Here is a 24653-nt window from a genome sequence, read left to right as displayed (position 1 = left end):
CTTATCAGTCAATCTTTGGAGTACACTCATACTCTCCTTCAGTCTCTTGACTGTTTTGGTGTTTATCTCAACGAGACAAAAACTGAATACGTAAATATGCGAATCCAACAATAACCACATTATCAAAACACTTAACAACACTCCTTTGAAACAGGTGACTACAAGTATGACTACAAGTATTTGGGTCCATATATCTTCTTCCCAAAAGGACTTTCAAAGTAGGAAGGGTATATCCTGGTCAGCCTGCAACGACATGCATAAGATCTGGTCATCCCAGCTAAGTAAGAGGTTCAAAGTAAAAGTATTTAGGACGACCGTCGAGACGATTCTACTCTATGGCTCCGAGACATGGACACTTTAAAATAAATTAGAAATGGCCGGATGGCACTTACACCCGCCTTCTAATCAGAGCGCAAAATCTGTCTTGGAACCACCCGACTTCTCCAATATACGGCAACCTTCCCCGTGTTTCCTCACTAGTCCGATCCAGAAGAACACAGTTTGCCGGCCACTGCTACAGAGCTGATCATGAGGTTATATCTTCCCTTCTTCTCTGGAGTCCTGCCTCAAAGCAGACCAGATGTAGAAAACTGTCGTTCCCTGATGTCATCACTAGGGACACATGCATCAGTAAGCAGGAACTGGGGATGGTAATGAACGACCGGGAAGTCTTCCGTGGCATTGTGAAATCAATGATCCCGACCGTGGTCGAAAAATTATGACGATGAGCACTGCTCAATAATCAATAATCTGTACATTTAATTATTTAAACTACATAGGCTGCAAACGAATCTGTCTACATAACATGCTAAATTTCATTATAGCCTTTGTATAAGCCTAGGTCGTCAAGGATATACTGTATAGCGCAAGTGCTACAGGCTAAAGTGGAGTCTGAAGAGGTGAGTCTCCAGATCATGGCGGCAGAGTGAGAGAAGGTACCATACTGTGTATATAGCCTATAAAGACGGTGTAATGAATAAATACAACCAAATATATGTAGCCTCTTTCCATGAAGTCAGGTGTAATTCTCCGTGCCAAGGGGGTCGTTTGGGTCTTTTGCAAAACTATGTCACTCACAACGGGTCCCCGGGCTTATAGGATTTATCCTCTGAGCAGCGGCTGACTGAGAAGCGTATCATCTCCAATTTAAGGCCTGTCTCCGAGCCACGCTGACTGACTTTACAAAAACCCAACTGTGATCAAATGTCTACGGTGCATGCACACCATTCTGCCAGAGAGAATTTTAAATGGGTTGCTCATTAGCACTGTAATGTAAGAGTCATTATTTTGTGTGTTAGACCCACTTAATTATTAGACATTCAAAAGCCCTTTTTATGAGTAAAATCTAATTAAATGTTCAATTGTATGAGTGCTTCCTTTGAGTGCATTTTGCATAGTGCCTTTTGCTGTCGGGTGGAAACCTTGTCCAAATGCATTCCTTTTGTTGTTATTTTGAAAACGATTTAAAATTGTGAAAATAGCCTTTCTACGTGAAGCTCCACAAAACCTTGCGATGCGAGCCGCTAGTGAGGATGTATATGGGCTATTTTCACTACTTTTGTGCGACAACCATAGACCTACAGTAGACTATATGTTGATATACAGTAGGCAGGGCATTCATTTAGTTGAAATTCAGTTGAAATTTGGATTTTTGGTGATGATATAAACATTCACACACCAATGGCAGAAGCAGCCAACCAACCTACTCACCAGGTGCAGTGTTGCCAAGTCTTCTTATGATAAGTGACTTTGCGCTTGTTTTCCTGTAAAGTCGCTTGTGAATATTAGTAGTTGCGGGTCTTTTTGGGCTTGTTTTAAAGTAGCTCATTTGAGCTTGTTTCAGTTTAACCATGCACATTAACCATATCATCGTAGATCTGCTATCTTATAATATCACCATGGGGGCAGTGAAGCCAATAGTGTCTGAAGTCAGTAGGAAATCCTGACTTCCTGAAAGTTCATATATTGGCCTGTTGTGGCGCTGTCATTGGGGCCCCCCCAAAAGAATAGCTCCATAGAGGTCCATGTATTTTATTTACAGTCTATGGTTATCACTCTGTTTTTATTCACAAAAGCAACAGCTTGGTAATGGTATATTAGTGAGCTGTATCCCTCTAGCAAGATGGAGCTCTGCTGCAGAGAGGCTCAAACCAGCACAGCTGTGCCCAGCAGGAGAGCTCACAGGCAGGGGGGAGATCCAAGCACACACATGCGCCTTCTCTGGCAGCTTGTTTGTATAGTACGTTGCCCTGTACATTTTAGCTGAGGAATGTAGGCCATGCAGCAAGTTTGCTCAGTCATTTCACAACTGCTACACTTTCAAACTTTGTTATCAATATTCAGTAGTTCCATATTACCGCAGTGTGTTGTTATATTATGCCTAGGCAAGGCCTGTATTTAGAGCAGTGGTTGACACATGTTTTAGCTCCAGACCAAATTTAGAAACCCCGGGACCAAACTAGTGGAAATAGCCGATCTACAAGTTCAACGCATTGTGAAAAAGAGAATAATTGTGGAAAAAAAAAATCCAAACATTTCTTTACATTTTTTAAGTTCAAAAGTAGCAGATGTACAAATAGAGAGAATAATGACGCACTATGAGCTTGTAAATCTGTTATTTTTGAATAGCCAACATATATTATAATTAAATGGATAAAGTGGTTAAAATGATTGTGCAGCATAACTACTTTTCCAGGGGCCATTCTTCTTGCCTGTGTCTGCCCTTCTGGAAACTAGATTGGGCTTCAATATAGGCTTCGATGATAATGCGTGCCGCGGCCGTTCATCATCCCAGAGGAGGGAAAACTGTGTTTAAGACACATGTCTCAAACTGCTGCTGGGTGATGAATACACAGCCAGTGGACACGGAGATATATGGGACACTTGATGGGGGGTCGGAACCCCCACGGGGGTCCCTATGGAGGATTAGCTCAATGTGCTACATTGTTGGCTGCAAGGGCTTCTGGGTATATGTCATATTTTAATATAAAGCGTGGAAGGTGTTAAGCCTAAAATGTAAGAAAAGGCAATATAATAATAAGTAAGTGATAATAAGACCATTAAAAAGAAACCAACAAACTATACTATAAGAAATTGACAAACATCGGCCAAATTGTCAATTATGACCTTAGAAAAGATGCAAAGATCTTAAAAATAGCCAATAAAAAACTAAAAGAATTACAAAAACGTTATGTTGCTATATACGTATACAGTACTGTACATAGCAACGAGAAGTCGAGAAGCCCAACATGGGTTCCCGTCTTGAATGGTCCTAAATGGTTAGTGGTTAGTCAATTGTTAGTCTACTTAAAGCTGCACTACCGGTATAAACTTTACTCTTCTACCTCTACCTGCAGAAAGTGATGACATTTACCATTGAGCTAATAGAGTATGCCTGCTTGCTCAGGGGATACAGTAAATTCAATCTTGACCGCCGGGTTAACATTTGTGTCAGCTCCTGTGTCTAAGGTGAGACATGACCTTTGACACGATCAAAAATAAATGTTTCAATAGAAGAGCAGGAATTAAGACAAAGGACCGTAGCCTAATTCAGGTCAAACAGGGGCCCTTGAAATGAAAATGAAAATCACTGCTAGAGCTGTAAGAAATCTTCTCTTATATGGGGGTCCTTGGCATATATTTTCTAATAATTTTCTAAAGGGGGTCCGCAGACTAATGAAAGAGTTTGAGAACCCCTGCTCTACCATACAGATTAGACATCATCATCATCAAACTATAATTCACTCAATGTCTGAATGTCTGAAACACTGTCGTAGCACCAATCGCATTGACCATAATATTACGGAGGCCTTCACGAAGCCCTTTTTTCAATTTAACAAATAATTAATTAATAATTACTTTATTAGTGAATTAAAATCTCCCCATCTATTTATATGGGAAAACGCGCAACCTCACACCGCCGCCCCCTAGCGACACCCAACATCGCCTCGATTATCTGTCTCGCGACGGGTTACGCACTTGGCATTCTAAAATCCCTGTCGCAAACACCCGCCAACGCCTGCCAGTGTTGTCTGTACTGTGCACACGCCGTGTCAAAACCAACTCTGGGGCGTGTGCCCTGTGTGCGTACGTGCGTGTCTCAGCCACACAGAGACTATTATGTGAGTCCCAGGAATACACAGACGCCCCCCAGGGAACGCTCCGCAGACCACTTAATATTAACTTTGTGCCCTTCCCAAGCTCATCCCTTAACAATAATATTAACTTTGTGCCCTCATCCGTTAACAATTCCCTCCCAAACAATAATGTCATCTATTACATCTCATTACCCCACACTGTACCTAATTTGGTGTTCATATATTAGAACGGGTAAGGACTATAGTATACATTTAATTCATTAAAAAAACGACTTTAACTAAGTACGGTATGGTATACTTTCCACCTCTGCCCCATGCAGTCCCCAGGATGGTGCACTATATATGGGCCAGGGGTGCAGATGGAGAGGGCCACTATACTGTAGTTTCCACATTGCATATTTCTGTCATATAGCAAAAATAGCTGATCTACAAGCTCTATAGCTATTTTTGCTATTATGATACGTATAGCTTGCGAAGTTAGTTCAGTCAGATATACTCGAGCGGATGAATATAATATATCAGTATTCTGATATTAACTTGCGGGCCACATTAAGTGATGGTGGGGGTCGCATCATGTATGGCCCCCGGGCCGCCAGTTGCCCATGTATGCACTATATGCCAGCGAGCATGCCTAATGGAGTCTAATTGGGTGTGAAGGACACCTGAATGTATGGCTCATATTACACAGTGTAATTGGATGGTGGTTCTCTCTGGGCATGTGCCTGTCCAAATACTTGGGTGCCAAGTACTTAAGCCATCCATCTGTCTATGTCAGTCCATTTTATATTGTATTATAATATAGTTGCATGCATTTCTGTGCACGCACGCACTCACACGTGTACACACGCGACATGACGGTAAAGTGACAACTTAAGCACTTTTGATACTTCATACCTAAACAAATTATAATAAAAAGGACCATTACTGCATCAATAAATCAAACTGTAGTATAAAAAGTGGTCAAACATTGGCCAAATTGTCAAATAAATGTAGGAAACAAAATATGAAATAAGGGACCCATAAAAATGTGTCTGTGACCCACAAATGGTCCCGACCCACCGTTTGTGTGTGTGTGTGTGTGTGTGTGTGTGTGTGTGTGTGTGTGTGTGTGTGTGTGTGTGTGTGTGTGTGTGTGTGTGTGTGTGTGTGTGCGCTCGTTAGATCTCTAATAGCGCATGGCACCTTGCCTGCCTATATAAATGTAACAACACATTCACTTCTTAAATAGACACATAGTGGCGGTGCATTACGGTAGGCGAGCTTTATAACGCACCACATATTTCTCTTGAGAAGTATTTGATACAGACATTCCTGGACCTGGAGAAATTCAGAGAGCTAGGGTATTTGGCAGAATAAAGCGATGATGTCGGTAACATGTACCTGCTCTCTGAAAATACGACAAGGCACTCTGTCCTACGACAGTGTCTTTAACCCACTAAAACCTGAGGGCGGTTCTATACAAATGCCTTCTAAATCAGTGGTTCTCATACCTTTTCGTGCCAACGGAGTAAGGACCCCTAACATGACAGCCTATATATATTTGGCCACGGACCCCTGCATCTGAAAATGTTTTGTGCCAGGGGAGAAGAGAAGATTTGTGTTTAAAATTTGTAAAATTATTCAGCGTCTTTCAAACTCTTTCAAGATTTTTCAGTGATATTCAAACATAGCAGATGTACAAGCTCGCACAACGGCCATGAAGTGACACGCATGGAGCTTCAGAAGGACTATCTACTAGTTAGGAAGCACACTTCAAACTGCTCCTTGACAGATTTCACTTACAGTAATCACTTACATATTATAACGACTACAGACATTAAGGGTCGGGTAACTACTGTAGTTAATACTTTTTGTCAGTGGCAGTAATAGCCCAATGTAGAAATACAGATAAATGTACAGTACCTAACTTAAAGTACAAATAAATAATAGAAGTAATACTTTGTTGAAGCTATTTAAAAATCTGTGGTGGGGACAAAAATCTAAGGAAAATGGAGATCTGCAACCAGAGGCCTGACGTTACAACCACATGTGTTTGTGATGTCACACGACACAAAACTCTAACATTGCCTTGGTTATTTTTGCACCATGGAGCATGCGCCTGCACGCACGCACGCACGCATGCACGCACGCACGCTAAATATTGTTGTAGCTGTACAGTTTATATTACAGGGTACGTTATACCCTTGTTGTTTAGAGTTGGTGGTCTTGTATGATGGGAATCTAAAGAGAGGCAGTCAGTTGGCACACACACACACACACACACACACACACACACGCACACACACACACACACACACACACACACACACACACACACACACACAGAGCACTCGGGCACGGCATCATTCATCCACCCACAACATATCAATCCATTTTCTTCTGTCCATTTATTGACAAGGTTGTGTCATGTGTGCTGTCATATTAATTCCATATTTCTACCAGCAGAACCCCCCCCCCCCCCCCCCCCCATGTCTAAAGGTTGGAGAGGAATACAGAGATAATGTACTCCCTCAGCCCTCCAGGGAACTATAAGATCCACACTAATGTATTGTAATGAGCTTAATTGGCTCTAGGATGACTGATAAGGCCTTGAAGTCTTAAGCTTCCAATTCAAGCATATTTAACACTGGGGGCAGGAGGAGGGAGAATGATGAGGAGGAGAGAGTCAGATTAATGACAAATGAACAAATGTCGGCTGACAGAGATGGGTAGCCTATATGACAACCTATATTACTCAAATGAAATTTGCCTCCCTACAGTATGTTACACATTTTGTATTTGAAAACCTAGTTCAGAATAAACGAAAAAGCGTTTTAAGCCCAGATTTATACAACATCATACGACAATGTTGCATGCCAAATTAGCCAATGTACAAGCACAGAATATGCTGTACATACAGTATAGGTGCAATGCACTGTGAGCTTGTAGATCTGTACATTTTGTCGTGTGGCACTGTCCATATAAATAAGGCATTACTTTGCAGAAAGAAATATTACAGAGTTCTGAATTATCCCTAACATACACAGGCTCAGAATTTAGATTCAAAACAAATTGAGATGAAAAAAGCGTCACATTTTGTGCATTCAACCCTTTATTTTTTCCAATGAGGGGAAAAAGTATTCATTGCCTAATCACTACATGTGGTATCACAATAAATAATGTTCCCAGACACCATTCATCATCTAAAAGGGCTCTTTTAAAAGACCTCATGCAGAGAATTTCAGCCTGTGGATTTAGACATTAACAAGGATTGTATGCACCATCTGATCAGCCACAGTGTTTCAACTAGTTCCATTATGCTCTCAGGGTGCACTTTTAGTGGCTTGTTGTCATACAAGCAGTATAGTTATAGTAGTATAATTAATGTCCTGCTTGGAAAATAAATATAATACTTAACATGCATGCACGCACACACACACACACACACACACACACACACACACACACACACACACACACACACATACGAATGCAGGTACACAAACACATTATGCACATACCATGACTGTGGAGAGGACATTGCATTACATAATATTGCTTTATAAGTAATACATTTGGAGCTCCTTTTGTTTAGTCCTGCCTTGAATAAGCTTATTATCTTTTATGGCATTAACTTTGCATGAAAATAAAATCATATGCCATTATGTGGCCTACTACTTGATGTGTGAAGAATTGTGAAAATAGCCACCAAGCTCAAAATGCATCATGCGTTGTGAGCTTGTGGATTTTCTATTATTTTTTAAATGTAACGTAGCGACATCAGGGTTAATGGGTTGAAGATGCTAATCTTTGCCAAGTCAAATATTTTATGGAGATAGTGACATAAAAATGCACAAGTGTCTTACAATTATGCCATTTCTATTCAATTTACACAGCTTGGGTGAACGGAATCCATGTAGTCAGAACAGATTGGAAATAAACCTGATCATGCTTGAGGTCCTGTGTATTCAATTCATCGAGACATTTAAAGACCCCCCCCCCAGTTGGGGGGGGGATGGGGTAATTTCCGGTGATAAGCTGAGTTTGATCAACTGTTGCAAGCCTACACTCATGGGCGTCAAGGGTGCCTGTGCAAATCGGCTTTGGTTGGCAACCGTGTCAACAGTTTGTCTTGTGTGTAGTCGTCAGACCAGAGCTCTGCTCAGCCTCTATACAATGACGCCTTTCAATTTGCTCAAACTATATTGAGAGAAACTTGTGGTGAAGCAGAAGCACTGAACTCCAGAACCACAATATTGAGCCTGAATCATGGAAACGGGAAAGACGGAGCACAGAGACGTGGATTTCAACATACTGCTTGCTACCGATTCCTACAAGGTGACGCATTACAAGCAGTATCCTCCCCACACCAGTAAGGTGTACTCCTACTTTGAGTGCCGCGAGCAGAGGACAGACCCCACCGAGAACAGAAAGATCAAGTACAACGAAACCGTTTTCTACGGACTCCAGTACATTCTCCACAAATACCTCAAAGGAAAGGTCGTGACTCCGGAGAAGATCCAGGAAGCCAAGGAAGTGTACAGGGAGCACTTTCAGGAGGACGTCTTCAACGAGATCGGCTGGAAGTACATCCTGGAGAAATACAGCGGCCACCTGCCAATAGAGATCAAGGCGGTTCCCGAAGGCAGCGTGATTACTCGAGGCAACGTTCTCTTCACCGTGGAGAGCACGGATCCAGAGTGCTTCTGGCTCACCAACTGGGTGGAGACCATACTGGTGCAGGTCTGGTACCCCATAACGGTGGCCACCAACTCCAGAGAGCAGAAGAGGATTCTGGCCAAGTATCTCATGGAGACCTCCGGGAGCCTGGAAGGTCTGGAGTACAAACTGCATGACTTTGGCTACAGAGGAGTGTCTTCACAGGAGACCGCCGGGATCGGAGCATCGGCACACCTGATCAACTTCAAGGGGACAGACACGGTAGCTGGCATCGCAATCATTAAGAAATACTACGGCACTAAAGATCCAGTGCCTGGTTTTTCTATCCCCGCTGCGGAGCATAGCACCATCACAGCATGGGGTAAAGACCACGAGAGAGATGCCTTTGAGCACATCGTGAGGCAATTCCCCAATGTCCCCGTGTCCGTCGTCAGCGACAGCTACGACATCTACAACGCCTGCGAGAAGTTCTGGGGCGAGGACCTGAGGAGCCTGATAGAAACCCGTGGTGCGCATGCTCCGCTGGTGGTCCGACCGGACTCTGGAAAGCCTCTGGACACGGTGCTGAAGGTCTTGGAGATTCTGGGTAAGAAGTTCACACCCTTGGAGAACTCTTTAGGTTATAAGGTTCTGCCGCCGTACATCAGGGTCATACAAGGAGATGGAATCGATATCTACAGCCTGCTGGAGATTGTCGAAGGCATGAAGCAACATAGATGGGCCATCGAGAACATAGCGTTCGGTTCGGGAGGGTCCCTGCTGCAGAAGCTGTCCCGGGACCTGCTCAGTTGCGCGTTCAAGTGTAGCTATGTGGTCACCAATGGCCTGGGGGTTAACGTGTTCAAGGACCCAGTGGCCGACCCTAACAAGAGGTCCAAGAAAGGCTATCTGTCCCTGCACAGGACGCACAGCGGAGGGTTTGTTACCCTGGAGGAGGGAAGGGGAGAACTGGGAGAGCACGGTGCAGACCTGTTGTGCACGGTTTTTCAGAACGGAAAAATCGTGACGACGTACACGTTTGACGAAGTCAGGGACAATGCCAAGCTCAGAGACGAAGATCTTCCCTGAACTCCTGGCACCATCACCTTTTTCACCAAGTATCAACTAACAACTTATTTTTTTACGACACTGTATATAGTTTATTTAAAAGGTAGGGGGTAAGGGAAATTGTTTATATTATTTTTGTTAAAAGGTCGAAGTTCTTTTTGTTCAGTAAAATTTTGTCATCACCTCCAATTTCACCTTTCTATCCTGTATCCTGTGTGAGTTAACTCTCCTGATTTGGATCAAATTGGTATCATGACCTGAAAATGCTGTTTTCTGTTTACCAAAGAGCTGGAGAGACAAGGGGAACAAACACTATATATCAGTGGTTCCCAAACTTTTACATGTCAAGGACCCCCAAATGGACACTCATTAGCCCGCGGATCCCCGTTAGAAAAGGTATTTACGGCTCTAGCAGTGATTCTCAACCATTTTAATTTCAAGGACCCACAGTTTGATATGCATTAGTCTATAAGGACCCCCATTTATTGTCATTTCTATTTCTGGGACTCCAATTTATATTCATTAAACATTAAATCAATGTTCATTTAACTCTTGAGAGTGTACAAATGGACCGGTTAGGTATTTGGTACTAATCAGATATGAATGAAAACTCATTTACTGCCGATGATGTCTTTGACGTCTTTTTTAGTTATTTATTGACTAAGAATAGTCTCGCTAATATCTACCATGTAGTAGCTTACCGGTCGTTAGGAACGCTCTCTTCCGCTGTGGTCCGTCAATGAAACGTTTCCCCTCCATTCACTCCATTATTTATAAGTGCACTCTTTAGCTGTGTCTTTCTCTGAATTGAATCTGATTGAACAGAACGTCGATGTTAGGAGCATAAGTGAACTAAGAACATAACTATGTATACTATAGTATACAATACATAGTAAGTATACTATACACTATGTATATAATGTTATGCCTACATAATATGCTATCTAAATTAGCAAAGAAACACATGACCAGTTAAAACCTGAGGCCGAAATCAGTAGTTGTAGAGTTCGCAACACTGGTAGAAAACTCAGCTCCACTGGTTTATTGATCACTGGGATCTTCTTCAGGAATGTTCTTCCTGAAGAAGATCCCAGTGATCGAAACGTTGCATCCCCTGCATCCCTCCACATCTGCCGGTTATAGCGCCACCATGAGGCCGATTTCTGCAAAACACATTGTTTATATTAGTCGCACATATTTCATCCAAATCGGCATATATCACCGAGACAGCTTGTTTATTTATGGACCACAATGCTTATATGAGACAATGTTATTCTCCATTACTTCTGTAAACGAGGGGATGAGTGAGTGATGTCAGGACTTCGGCGCTCTATTGGGAAGGAAGAATTGAACAAGCATCCATTACGTCCACTATTAGCAAATAATGGCTATAGCCTGCTGCTAGTGCTGTGAATTCAGCACAAGTGTTGCTAAGCAGCGCAACCAGAAGCCTCTATTTCTGGTCTACTGAGCACCCGGTCCACTACAGCAATTTATTATATTTAAAGCCCCTCAACAGATGGTGTGATTCAGAATGTTTGTGCAATTAGACCGACAATATATCCTACTGTAATGTGTACTGTAATGACCCTATGTTTGTGATCTCTCTTGACAAGGCCTGACAAACAGACACGGCCGAGTGGCGTCACAAAAGCAGATGTTTTAGGCCCTGCCGAGACACAAAATCTAAGCCTGCTTTGTGCGTGTCCAGTGCACATCGGATGAAATGGCTGGTGTTTACTACAGCCAGTCAATTGAACAGAAGTAGGGCAATGCATTTCACACATGAGATGAGCAATATCAATCCTCGCAACAAATACGTTTCAGTTTGCCTATATTCTGTAAACAATTCTGTCTCAAGAACACTGTAAATAGCCTGTTATCCCTGTTATCCCCTCTGCAGATAATCTATTCAATTCATAACAAATAGAATAAAATAAAAACTCTTGATTGGTCAAGGGATGGACATGCTATGGTTTTAACCCATTCATTTCAAACTGGAAAATGTCATATTAGAAATTAGCATTGGCTATTCAAAAATGACACTTGTTTGAAGTGAAGGGCACCATTGTTTTCTTTTGTACATCACAGGGAACAGGGGGTGGCAAGCATAAAAAGTACATACATGGCTGCCACTTGACGTTGGGGGGGGGGGTGGATGAATAAGACAATCCATAGACTGTGCTGCCACATGATGTCATGTCTGAAAGGCAGACGTTGGCCCACCCACTCCCTTGGCTCACTTCACACCCATGTGAAGTGAGCGGTGCCTGCTAACAGACACAGACTTGTGCTGCTACACACATACTCAAGTAGTGGAGAGGCTAGCCAAAATAGCGCAGATCTACAAGCCCACGTCACTAGACTAACGAGCTTATGTATGATGATAAAGAATGCCCCTCACTTCACCCAAGTGTGATTTTAAAAAGTTTGAAAAAAGTAGGTTTTGACACTGGCAATGTTTCCGCACGACCGCGACAATATTTAAAACAATCACGTACATAATTGCGACCGTATAGGGTGAGGTCCTTCTCGCCCTCAGGGCGTCTTACTGGTATTCTGAGCACAGATACAGATCAAACTGTAGTGTGCAGCTCTGCAGAGAGAGGCTGGTCCCTCTGGTTTGATGATGTTTGGGCTGCAGTGACAGGACGCATTGTGTGAAAAAGCCATATGGAAGCTGGTATTAACCCATTCAGGCGAAAAATTCACATCAAAATTAAATTAAATTTGCTCTGAAAGAATATATACCTATTGTGTCGCATTTTTACGATTTTTCAAAAATAGCAGATCTACAAGTTCATAGCGCGACACTCGGTGGCGCGCTATGAGCTTGTAGATCTGCTATTTTTCAATAGCTAAATTATAACATAATATTTAAAACGCCAAAAATGGGTTAAGGCACCGCATGAACGCTCTGCAGGACACCTCAGGAGAACGAGGCATGCAGGAGATGGAGGTGATGATACACACTGTAGTCACAGCTAGTGCTTCTCCCAATTTCTCACATTTGAACTGCTTGTCTTCAGCCTGTAGATAGATCGAACAATATTGAAATAGTGATATGTGATTTTCCACACTGCCCAGTCCTGTATGTCGTGTGCGCATTTCACGTGCAGTACGTATTTTGCACCATATATATTCAGCTACAATGGTAAAAAAGGAAAATCTACTGTGATCTAAAGCTTAAATATTGCACTTAAAGGTGCACTACGTATGTAACGTTCCTCTTCTACCGTTGATCTGACCCCGGTTGCCTGCGCAAGTGCTGTACATTTTTACCATTGAGCTAATAGTTGACCATCAGGTAAAAATCTGTGTCAGATCCTGTGTCTACATGAGACATGGCCTTCGACACGATCTAAATCTCTCGATAGAAGAGCAGGAGGACACAATTCAACCACCCCAATTGGGTTAATTGTGTTTTTAATTGTGATATGCATGGATCTCCCCATGGGTCTGAAATAAATATTGAAATTAATTGAATACAAGTTATTGTATTAACATTACCATATGCAGCTTGGACAACATTCCATTTAATTATGCATTAAAACAATGTTACATCTTAGTCCCACTTTAAAGCTTCCAGTATATGTGGGAGTTAAATGTTAAACTATCTTGTTATCATGCTGCTTCCATCAGCTCCCGGCTGGAGATAAATCCATCAGTGAAGCCTTGGCCTCTTGTTATGTATGCTCTGTCTCTGTCTGAGGCTGTGGAGGGAGGCAGCCGATGGCCAGAGGTTAAGGGCTAAGGACGAATGAGCTAAATGTTATTTCTTCTCACTCCATTTTCTTCCATATTTGCGTTTTAAAGCAGCTGAGGCGTTTATTAAGTGGGTCTAAATTGACTTGGTAATTCGCTGGGAACGGCGTGGCGTCAGACAGGAATAGTAATGAAGGTGGGGATAAAGACGAGACATGGGGAGGATAGAGAGAGGGTGAAAGGAAAACAACCTCTTGTCAGCTCGTGCAGGGACGCGTTCTGATGTCCGCAGCCCTACAAAGATGTGAATAAGGAAGCAGCCTTGGGAACCAGCGGTTCCCCGATACGTGGGCGCATAGGTCACGACTCACGAGTCTAAACTACTGTTTATCTGGAGATGATACGCCGCTGGGGATTTCCCCCCAATCCAACCCTTGATGCTGTAGTGTGTGCCAAGCATACACTTCTGGCTTGCCTCTTGACGTCGCAAGGACGATGTATTTGGCGCTGCTCTGCGGTGACATGGGCATAAGGGCCATGCTCATGCTTGCATGCGGGTCCTTTGTCTGGTACAAAGACATGGATGGGACTTCACATATAATTGCTGTGGTTTTTAGACCAGTGCAATTCTCTCTCTCTCTCTCTCTCTCTCTCTCTCTCTCTCTCTCTGTATATACATAGGACCCTCACTTTTATAGGCCCACGGACCTTCTTTCTTTAAAAAAAAGAAGCTTTCATATAGACTAGTACTGCTACAGTACTGTATATATACCTCTGCCTCTCAAAACCCAGAAACATGTTCAAAGATCTAGACTAGAATGAAACGTGTTTAGAAATCCTATTTTATACCAGAAGGAGGGTCAGACACATCTAGTTGGCATTCCAACCCATCAACCACATCTAAAGACAACATGAACCAGAGGAATTAATATAACAAGGTCCCTTTGAAATGCTAATGCTCACTGCTTAATGCGAAGTGCAGCGTTTTAATTAGATTGTCTTTGCATTGTAATGGAGGGTCTTCTGTTGCCTTTTTCTCCAGCATTGATAATTCATTAATTGTCCTTTTGGCTGCTGTTGTGGCATTTAATTAGACACTGTGTGGGAATCAAAAAGGCTTTATCAAGTCAACTTGTCAACAAGTAAAATAGAAATAAAACAGCTTAATATGCCCTGTAGTGTACACAACCATGCAGCGTTTCTCAAGGAAAAGGCTAAATATGCATGACAGAATAAAAAAGAACATACAGTAACAGATGGCGATTGTTGTTGTTGTGTTGATGTTAGCCTGAACTTACCACACCATGTCACTCACTGCTTGTACCTGTATGAATAGTGACAAACAAATCCTTTGATTCTAACAGATGGTGGTGATACCGTGATCTCTCTCAAACCACGGCAAACTCTTACATAATTTACCTAATTTCTTCAATCATACCCTGAAGAAGGCAACCTGTTTGCCGAAAGGTTGGAATAATAAAGTTTACAGCATCGTGACTACGAGTTGTGCGGACCTCTTTCCTTTCTTAGTCAGTTTTTATCTCAGCACCTCCCCACTACTGGTGTGTGCTCCTACCTTTTTGTTTGTTTAAATCAATATTAAACATTAAATCAATGTGCCGATTACATAATAATTGTGAGAGGCTGGATCTGGAGTAAGTCCCTGTGACATACCATCTATAGGCACTAGATGGTATGTCACAGGGACTTACTCCAGTCCAGATCCAAACCTGAATGCCAAGCAGGCTTTGGTAGGCTATGACTCGGAATGAATCCCGACCTCCACATCTCATGTGCAAGGCTGCAACATAAGACCAATACATCACACACACACCTGAGACTTTAAGCACTTAAACCCCGTTATACTTAGCTGATGGGGTCTACACTAGAGACCTCTGTCTTCACCTAAGACAGCTGATCTACAAGCTTACTATGCTTGTGTGTGTGTGTGAGTGTGTGTGTGTGTGTGTGTGTGTGTGTGTGTGTGTGTGTGTGTGTGTGTGTGTGTGTGTGTGTGTGTGTGTGTGTGTGTGTGTGTGTGTGTGTGTGTGTGTGTGTGTGTGTGTGTGTGTGTGTGTGTGTGTGTGTGTGTGTGTGTGTGTGTGTGTGTGCGTTTGCGTGTGCACGTGCGTGCGTGGTCCCTGGCCCTCCACATTACTACTCCCAGCAGGAAGTATCCGTCATATTGGATCAGGAAGCATATCACTCATGTTTCCTAGATTTAATTAGTAGAGCCTGGCTAAACCTGCCCTTGGGAGTCCAGTTTTCCTTTCTCTTAATGGGTGCATTAATTAGATCAGAAAAGCACATTGTGTTTGTCCAATCAAAAGTTGACACTGTTCGCTCGCTTGAAGTGTGTGTGTGTGTGTGTGTGGGTGTGTGTGTGTGTGTGTTTGTGTGTGTAAGCCTGGATACAGACACACACACACACACACACACACACACACGATATGTGACAATATGTGTGTGCGTAGTGCATACACGCAAGCATGGGTGTGTGACTGTGTGTGTATGTTGTGTGTCTCTTTATACAGACTAATGAGTGTTATGCCAATTTGAGCAGGAAGTAACAAGCAATTCTGGAATATTAAAAGGTGGAGACGCATGTCTGCCTAAAAAAAAATCAGTTTGCCTGAATTTTGTGTGGATTCACAAGCCTTTTAATTCATCTTCGTGAAGTGGATTATTTGCTTGTGTTGCTCAGTTCATAATTGCCATTAAACCATTCTGAACGGGAACCCCTTTTGGTGTTGTAAGCAATATGTTATACTTTAGCTAGTGACCGAGTGCCGCGCTATGAGCTTGTAGGTCTGCTAAAGAACCGTGAAAATGTGGCTCAAATCTTTGCTTCTGGGGGCTCCCTGGAACAACATATTTTCAGATGGGGGGGGGGGGGCAAATACATATATTTTTGGGGGGTCCTTGGCATGAAAATGTTTGAGAACAACCGACATAGAAACAGAAAAACTGGCATTTGTAGAATCGTACTCGGGTCAAAATGGGTTAAAAGACAAGTGGGGAGATTATCATGATGAATGACGGTCCCCCCCCCCCCTCCCCCCCCCTGGTCCCGTAATGACTGCAGGTCTCATTAATGCAGCGCTGCATCTGAGCAATGAGCCAGTTCACACACAGAGAGGAGGAGATATAGTTTAACGTTTGCTGCGTCATCTATGCACTGTAATGCTTAACCCATTAAAGGGATATTTCACTTAAAAAAAGGGCTCATTGTACCATCTGCTCAGGCTTTTGTGAACACCCTGCAGGCAGTTAAACCCACAAACATGATGCTCACAAAATGTGCCATGATGTGGCGCGTTGTTGTGAGCTTCTTGATCTGCTACTTTTGTGTGACACTGCAGAATAGGACGAAGCATGCAAACTTACTGTATGAAAATGAAAAGAATAAATATGGAGATTTTGCCCGGCACCACCGATATGCTAATATTGGGATTGGCTTGAGGGTGTTCATTATTTTACAAATAACTGGTTGCTCCAGGCACCCCCCCCCCCCCCCCTTTCCTGTCTCTGTAGTAGTACCACCTCCCATCTAAGAATAAAGCAACTCTCCTTCAGATTTGATGCCTCGTCTACCTGACAACATCAGAGATTTATTGGAAAGTGTGTGTGTGTGTGTGTGTGTGTGTGTGTGTGTGTGTGTGTGTGTGTGTGTGTGTGTGTGTGTGTGTGTGTGTGTGTGTGTGTGTGTGTGTGTGTGTGTGTGTGTGTGTGTGTGTGTGTGTGCGTGCGTCCAACTTAAATTGGCAGGGACACATGCCGCCCAAAACCGTAAACAAAAGCAAACAAGGGTTCTCTTCTGCAGCCGCTCCTGCGGCCTGTGGACAGATGCAAGCATCTGAAGCATTATGAGAGCAGGTCTCTTAAATAGTGTTTGGAGAGACACTGGCCAGGTGTCTCCCCTTCCAGTACTAATCACCTCTGGCTCCACCCTCCAATCCAGTGCTGCAATGGACTAGTTAAAGGCACAGGCACACACACAGAACCCCAGAGTAGAATAAAGGCCCAGGGGGCCGTCACGAAGGTCTCACGTGAAGTTGAAAAAGAAAAAGTGCATTTCTTCTTTGAAAGGGTTTCACCCATTTTCACTTTTCAGTGGCAAACTGTGCATGCGTTGCACATGAAACTTGGAGATTAACAGGAGCACAGTGGGTAAAAGAGATAAAGATAGGGAGACTATACGGTACTGTCTCGCTAGAGACATGCAAATACAACGGCCAGTCTGTGGCTGGAGCCAATGAAACAGGTTAAAGGGGTTTTCTTTTTCTCTCAACCACTCCCGTCGCTTACACATGGGGTTGTCCAGGGACACGGCTTTGTCTTACATTATGCAGGGTATCGCTCCGCCAATGGGCCATGCCCCCCCCCCCCCTCCCCCCCCCTTGCAGTATCCCTGAGGACCCCTAGGGGTCCCGGGACCCACTGTTGAAGACCCCTGCACTAGATCGAAGAGAGGAAGTATAAGTGCGACGCAACAGACAATAGCCCTTGTATTATTCTTTCTTGTATTCTGTGTTAAGTTTTGTTTTGGTCTGTAATTTATGTTTACCGCAGACCATTTTAACACCCTTGAACTGATTTTGACTGCATCCATCATCATCCGACAGTTCTTGGCTGTTGACAATATTCTCAATGATTCATCCGAGAGCTTCGAGGCAGGAGCTTTCAAATGGAATCAACACACGAATAATTCTTCCTGCCAATGTTTCTCTCTTTCATATATTTGTTTTGAAAGCCAATCATCCATACTGGCAGGCACCGGGCCTATTTGCATATAGCTCGCCAATACCTGACACAGACAAATAAGGAAATACCACCAATATAACAAAAACACGATCACGGTCATAACATTGCGAGTCCAATTGGACAAACGATAAAGTGTCATATAATCAGAATCAGAGTGCTGTCTGTCGTACTAACTAGAGTCTTTGGACATGCCAGAATTGAGCTGGTCGCGACTCGCCAGACAGGCCGATTGCTCCTCGCAACCCCATAAACAACGGCCTCACTCAACCAACAACTTCAAATAAGTAAGCCTTGCCGAGCCATGAGGCCTATAGGGCACTCGGCAGGAGCCTATCTCATGTTTCTGGGGCATGAGAGGGCTTGATGTACAACCCCTTGGACATGACGCTACTCGCAGGAACTTACCCCCCCAATCCAACCCTTGCCGACATCCGGTCTCTCTTTTTCTTGTTTTTATTTTGGCGATGGGTTCCCAGATTGGCCTTCCAGACCAGAGAATCCTGTATGAACCATGGACAGCGACACTGTCACAAAACACAAGCTCCAACTTCTAAACCCTAAAGAAATTATATATATATTTTTTTGTTGCTAGTGTTAGATTAAATTTGAATCGATTAGACTTTATTGTTATGTTAGTTTGTATAAGCATTTTTTTAAGACCTAATACCTGCCATCTTTTTCTGTATCCCTTTTCTGTCTCAGTTCTTGTCCTGGAAGCGTTTCTTAGCAGCACAATGGTTCTTAGCAGCACAATGGTTCTTAGCAGCACAATGGTTCTTAGCAGCACAATGGTTCTTAGCACACTTCCATTTTTGACAGTAATAGGCTATTTTATGTGTCGGGGCGTGCAACGTTCACAGATGCTATTTTCGAACAGCAGATGTATAAACAGCAGTTTTAAAGTCACACAATCCTTATAGTCCTTAAACTGTGACTTTGGTAATAGGTGTTAGAAAACTCTGATGTTTGACAGGTTTTTCTCAGCTTTGTGATCTTCAACATTAAAGAATATCTCCTTCAACTATTTCCATTCCACATTCCACAGTATACACTATACAGTCTGACATGCCCTTTCATAATCTGAATAAATGACTATGCTCTGCCTTATATCAATTCTATCAAGAAAGATTCTATCATCAAATACTGTGTGTGTGTGTGTGTATATATATATATATATATATACTGCAGTGTTAATACAGGACACATTCATATTTATATATACTTATTACTTTACTTAATAAGTGATTCAGAATACCTTTTTTTCCACCACTGCTACTACCACGGCTGCTAATGTCATCCAATGTCACCTTCCTTTTCACTTTGCTGGTTGCTCTAGAATAATGTACCATAAATGCATAAAATGTCAATCATGCAATCGCTGTCAGTCAGGCCAAAAATGTGCCATTGGGTTAAAGTATTCATCCTGCTATGGCAATATCTGGCTATGGCGATGCCAACACCTGACTGTTACCCGATAATAATTGAGTATGGTCCTGCAGTCAGTGTTGTTCAGAATATGCATGAATTATTCTTGTCAGAGAGGGGTTCATTTTTGTGCTGTTAACCCATTCTGAACGGGAACCCATTTTGGTGCTAGCATCACGTTATGCTTTAGCTATTGAAAAATAGCAGATCTACAAGCTCATAGCGCGCCACCGAGTGGCGCGCTACGAGCTTGTAGGTCTGCTATTTTTTGAAAAATCGAAGAACGACTGACATTTTTAGAATCTGATCTCAGGTCAGAATGGGTTAATCAGACCAGTGTGTGCCCAGTGGAAAACCTCGTATGAATCTGATCTCAGGTCAGAATGGGTTAAACTCACCCTCGAGAGAAGACAACACTTTTAGGGTGGGTAGTTATAGTTTCTGATAACATTTTAGGCAAGAAATGGAACACAGTTTGCTCGATATTGATTATTTTCACATTTACATCAGATACAGCTGTGTGATGTGAACAGCTTACTGTAGGTTAAACAGGTAGTTGGTAATATTTGGGAGCTACATGGTGGCAAGTATGTATAGGCTACACACAGTATAGAAATATACACATTATATAAATAGTTTTTTTTGCTTTACTAGGGCTCTAAAGCAGCAGAGTTACGTGGGGTGAAGTGACACATTGGCGGTGGTACAATGTCAGAAATACACAGCCTCCCCTATTACTATTCATGGAGGACAGATCAATCAGTTAGTTCATATACTATACCTAGGAGTAGGAATAGACCACCCGCTGCCATGGGAAGATTGCAGTACATTGATTTCCATGTGTAGGAAAAACAAAGCAAATAATTTATTTTCTTCGACGTCTAAGATGTTTTGGGGGCAAGGAGACAGATTATTTTGTTTTTCACATTATTGTGAGGGTTCTATATATATATACTGTATGGCAAGAAATATCACTACAGACACTATGTTCTGAATGGGGAATATAAATTGCTGTCTTTAAAAAGGAGATCTAATGTTCCAAAATTCAATAAACTGAAGTCCTTTGTTCATCCGTTGATTTGAAGCCCTTAGGGCTCCATTTTCGTCAACGCTAAACCCCTTATCCCTAAACTTATTTGCCTTTTTTTTTACTATTTTGAAAAACATTTTTGAATAGTTCAACTAGCCAATCTACATTGACACGTTGTGAGCTTGTAGACTGGCCATTTTAACTATTCAAAAATGTTTTGCAAAATAGTAAAAAAAAGGTTTAGGGTTTAGCTGTGACGAAAACGGAGCCCTGATTTCTTTAGGCAAGCTTTAGAAGACAGGTTTAAAAGGAGGGTATAGGCCAGGGAGTCACACTTATTGATGGCTGTCGGTTGGGCATAATAGTATAATGAATTCTCCCCCATGTTTGTGCCGAATCTGGGGGGCAATGAGATCAGTGGAGCTTGTGGGCGAGTTGAAGTATAGTCAAACGGGTACATGGGCAGTGAACCCTCAATGCCCAAATAATATCAGTACTATGACATGGCAGGGAACTGGACCCACACTAAGGAAGGGCTGTGGTGAGGTGCTGACCACTGGGAACAAACTACTTTTCTTTTTTTAAACGAGGAAAAGCTTTTACTGGACATAATTACAGACACTGTGTAGAATTCAAAGATTGCTGAAGAGCTGTCTGGCTTGAGAGATAATTACAACAGAGTATAAACGTAGGGTTTAGGTGAGCCAGCAGAAATCTTTCAGTCTTTCAGCTGCGCCTGACCAGTCTCACTGTCCCAGTAGGTTAGTCAATCTAAGGTTTGATCCAAAATAAATCGCAATAGTAATCATTCAAGTTTTTTTTATGATCCTTAGGGTCATCCTATTCCAAATATAATAGATATTGTGAATTAAATAAGTAGTGGATCATGGTAAATTCAGGGGTTGAAAGTGGGGGTACCATTAAAAAACAATCTGCCTAATGATGATGTCACTGGAAGACGGTTTCTAAACTGCCCACAGCCCTCCTATGAGACACAGACTGAGTAGGAAAAAAATCGTGCCATTTTATCATGATTATTAGTGAGGACCTATTATATGAAGATAGGTTGAAAAGTGGTGAAGTGGTCCTTTAAGACCTGAGGCCGATTCTACGAATGCTTTCTAAACGAATAGTTTCCGTACTTTCAATATTTTGTCATGAATGTTCAAAAATAGCAGAGGTACAAGCTCACAGTACATGTGGCACAAAGTGATATGCTGTGAGTTTGCCTGTACGGCTATTTTTGAATAGCCAAGAATCTAAAATGACGCATGATGCCTTCATGGTTTATTAATGAACATATCAATCAATACACGATTGCATGCAAATATGCCAGATTTGTTTCCTCAGCAACCAGCCCAATCAGTTTTATTAGTTTTTTTGGGGTTTCTTTTTAAGCTTAGATGTTTTTGTTTTGTTTTGTTGCATGAAATGCATTGATTATATGGCTGATGTGTGGGTTAGAACAGGGAACAGGGAAGAGATAAGAGAGAAGTCTGAAAATAACAAGGCACCGTCAAAGCAAGTGTGTTGAATACTGCAGAAAATGTGAGGAATACAGTAGTGCTTATCAAACATTTTCATGTCAAGGACCCCCAAATTATTAACAAAGTATTAATGAGAGCTTGTGACTAAATAATAACATTAAATGCATTGAATCCATTGGATCACAGGTTTTTTTTCTTCTCCATTTCCTGACAATAAAGGGCTCGAGGCATAAAGGGCTTCCTCTCGACAGTGAATATATTGAATTAGAGTGCTTGTCAAAAACCATTGCGAAGAAATACATGCTTTCTACAAAAAAAATTCTTTCTTTCTCTGACGCTTACTCGTTTGGAGCTAATTTTCCTAGCCTATTTATTATCCACTTCCCACCTGCTGTTGTCTCCCACTTTTGACTGCAACGATATTCCAAACATCTCCCTGCCGGCGTCCCACCCGCTGGTTCCTGTGGTACGCGTCTCTCTCGGACGAGAACAAACAGGATTGCAATAATGAGATTTGTGGAAATTGTCACTATCCTCCTCCGCAGCTCCCTATGGTGCCCCAAAATAAAATGACAGAATGGCAGCATTATGTGCTATGAAGTAAAGGAAATGGAGCAAATACAACCCCTTAAACAGCATCAAAACTCATTCCGCGGAAACGGCAGATCAGCTACTTTCGGCATAGAGATTTGCAGCGTAGAGGAGTGGGCCTTTAGGGCCATATCTTGCACGCTGCCTGCCTTACCCCTTATAACTTTGTAGGCATTTCTTCTTATTTTGTTTTACTATTTTGAACATGTTGATAGCTGCTGTAGTGTATACTTTATCCAACACACTACATTAACATGTTGATAGCTGCTGTAGTGTATACTTTATCCAACACACTACATTAACATGTTGATAGCTGCTGTAGTGTATACTTTATCCTGCACACTACATTAACATGTTGATAGCTGCTGTAGTGTATACTTTATCCAACACACTACATTAACATGTTGATAGCTGCTGTAGTGTATACTTTATCCTACACACTACATTAACATGTTGATAGCTGCTGTAGTGTATACTTTATCCTGCACACTACATTAACATGTTGATAGCTGCTGTAGTGTATACTTTATCCTGCACACTACATTAACATGTTGATAGCTGCTGTAGTGTATACTTTATCCTGCACACTACATTAACATGTTGATAGCTGCTGTAGTGTGTACTTTATCCAACACACTACATTAACATGTTGATAGCTGCCGTATTGTATACTTTATCCTACACACTATATTAACATGTTGATAGCTGCTGTAGTGTATACTTTATCCTACACACTACATTAACATGTTGATAGCTGCTGTAGTGTATACTTTATCCTACACACTACATTAACATGTTGATAGCTGCTGTAGTGTATACTTTATCCAACACACTACATTAACATGTTGATAGCTGCCGTAGTGTATACTTTATCCTGCACACTACATTAACATGTTGATAGCTGCCGTAGTGTATACTTTATCCAACACACTACATTAACATGTTGATAGCTGCCGTAGTGTATACTTTATCCTGCACACTACATTAACATGTTGATAGCTGCTGTAGTGTGTACTTTATCCAACACACTACATTAACATGTTGATAGCTGCTGTAGTGTATACTTTATCCAACACACTACATTAACATGTTGATAGCTGCTGTAGTGTATACTTTATCCAACACACTACATTAACATGTTGATAGCTGCCGTAGTGTATACTTTATCCAACACACTACATTAACATGTTGATAGCTGCTGTAGTGTATACTTTATCCAACACACTATTTGTTTTTGTCAAAGATCTGTTCACGTTGTGATTTATGGAGAAAATATGAACATGCAAAAATCTAAAGAGTTATCTATTATCTGGGAAAAAACATCTATGTAACACCAATTACAATGTAGGCATTTAGCAGACGCTCTTAATCCAGAGCGACATACAGTAAGCAAGAACAACACATGGTAATTCAAATGCATATAAATAGTCATCTAGGATCTTAAACAAAAACCCTATCGGTCTAATAAGTAGAATATCTGCACAATGAAACTATAAGTTGTGGCGCTCTGCGCCTTTAACTCTCTCCCACGTCACTCAAGTGTGAACCAATATGACGCACAAATAATGTTCAGGCACGCAACACCAATATCAGACAGTTTAATGAATGTTCCCCCCAAACAAATAAAAGAACAAGTCAGTCAGAACGTCAGACAGTCACGGTCAGAGCGCTGTGGAGTCCCTTACTCTATAGAATGCTATAAAAAAACGTCTGTTTGTATATAACACCAATTACCCCCCCTCCCTTAAATGGTTATGGTAAATTGTACATTTATTGTTCCCTGCAGTGAGGATTGTTGTCCTCTGCACTTGACCCGTCCTAACTATCAGGAGCAGGCGGCAGGGACAG

General features: G+C 42.1%; 1 protein-coding gene across 1 annotated transcript; it reads left to right on the top strand.

The window, feature by feature from the left end:
• Positions 1 to 8345: 8345 nt before the first annotated feature.
• LOC308309717 (nicotinamide phosphoribosyltransferase-like) lies at positions 8346 to 9824 on the top strand (the record flags this gene model as incomplete). The annotated part of the gene is made up of 1 exon (XM_080755634.1): positions 8346 to 9824. One exon carries the CDS (start codon positions 8346 to 8348, stop codon positions 9822 to 9824), a length of 1479 nt encoding a protein of 492 aa, XP_080611760.1.
• Between the last annotated feature and the right edge of the window lie 14829 nt (positions 9825 to 24653).

Source organism: Protomyctophum bolini (genome assembly GCF_963924005.1).
Source record: "Protomyctophum bolini genome assembly, chromosome: 22".
Classification (NCBI taxonomy): domain Eukaryota; kingdom Metazoa; phylum Chordata; class Actinopteri; order Myctophiformes; family Myctophidae; genus Protomyctophum; species Protomyctophum bolini.
Note: the sequence above shows the minus strand (reverse complement) of the source record. Positions and strands in the feature narration are given on the sequence as shown.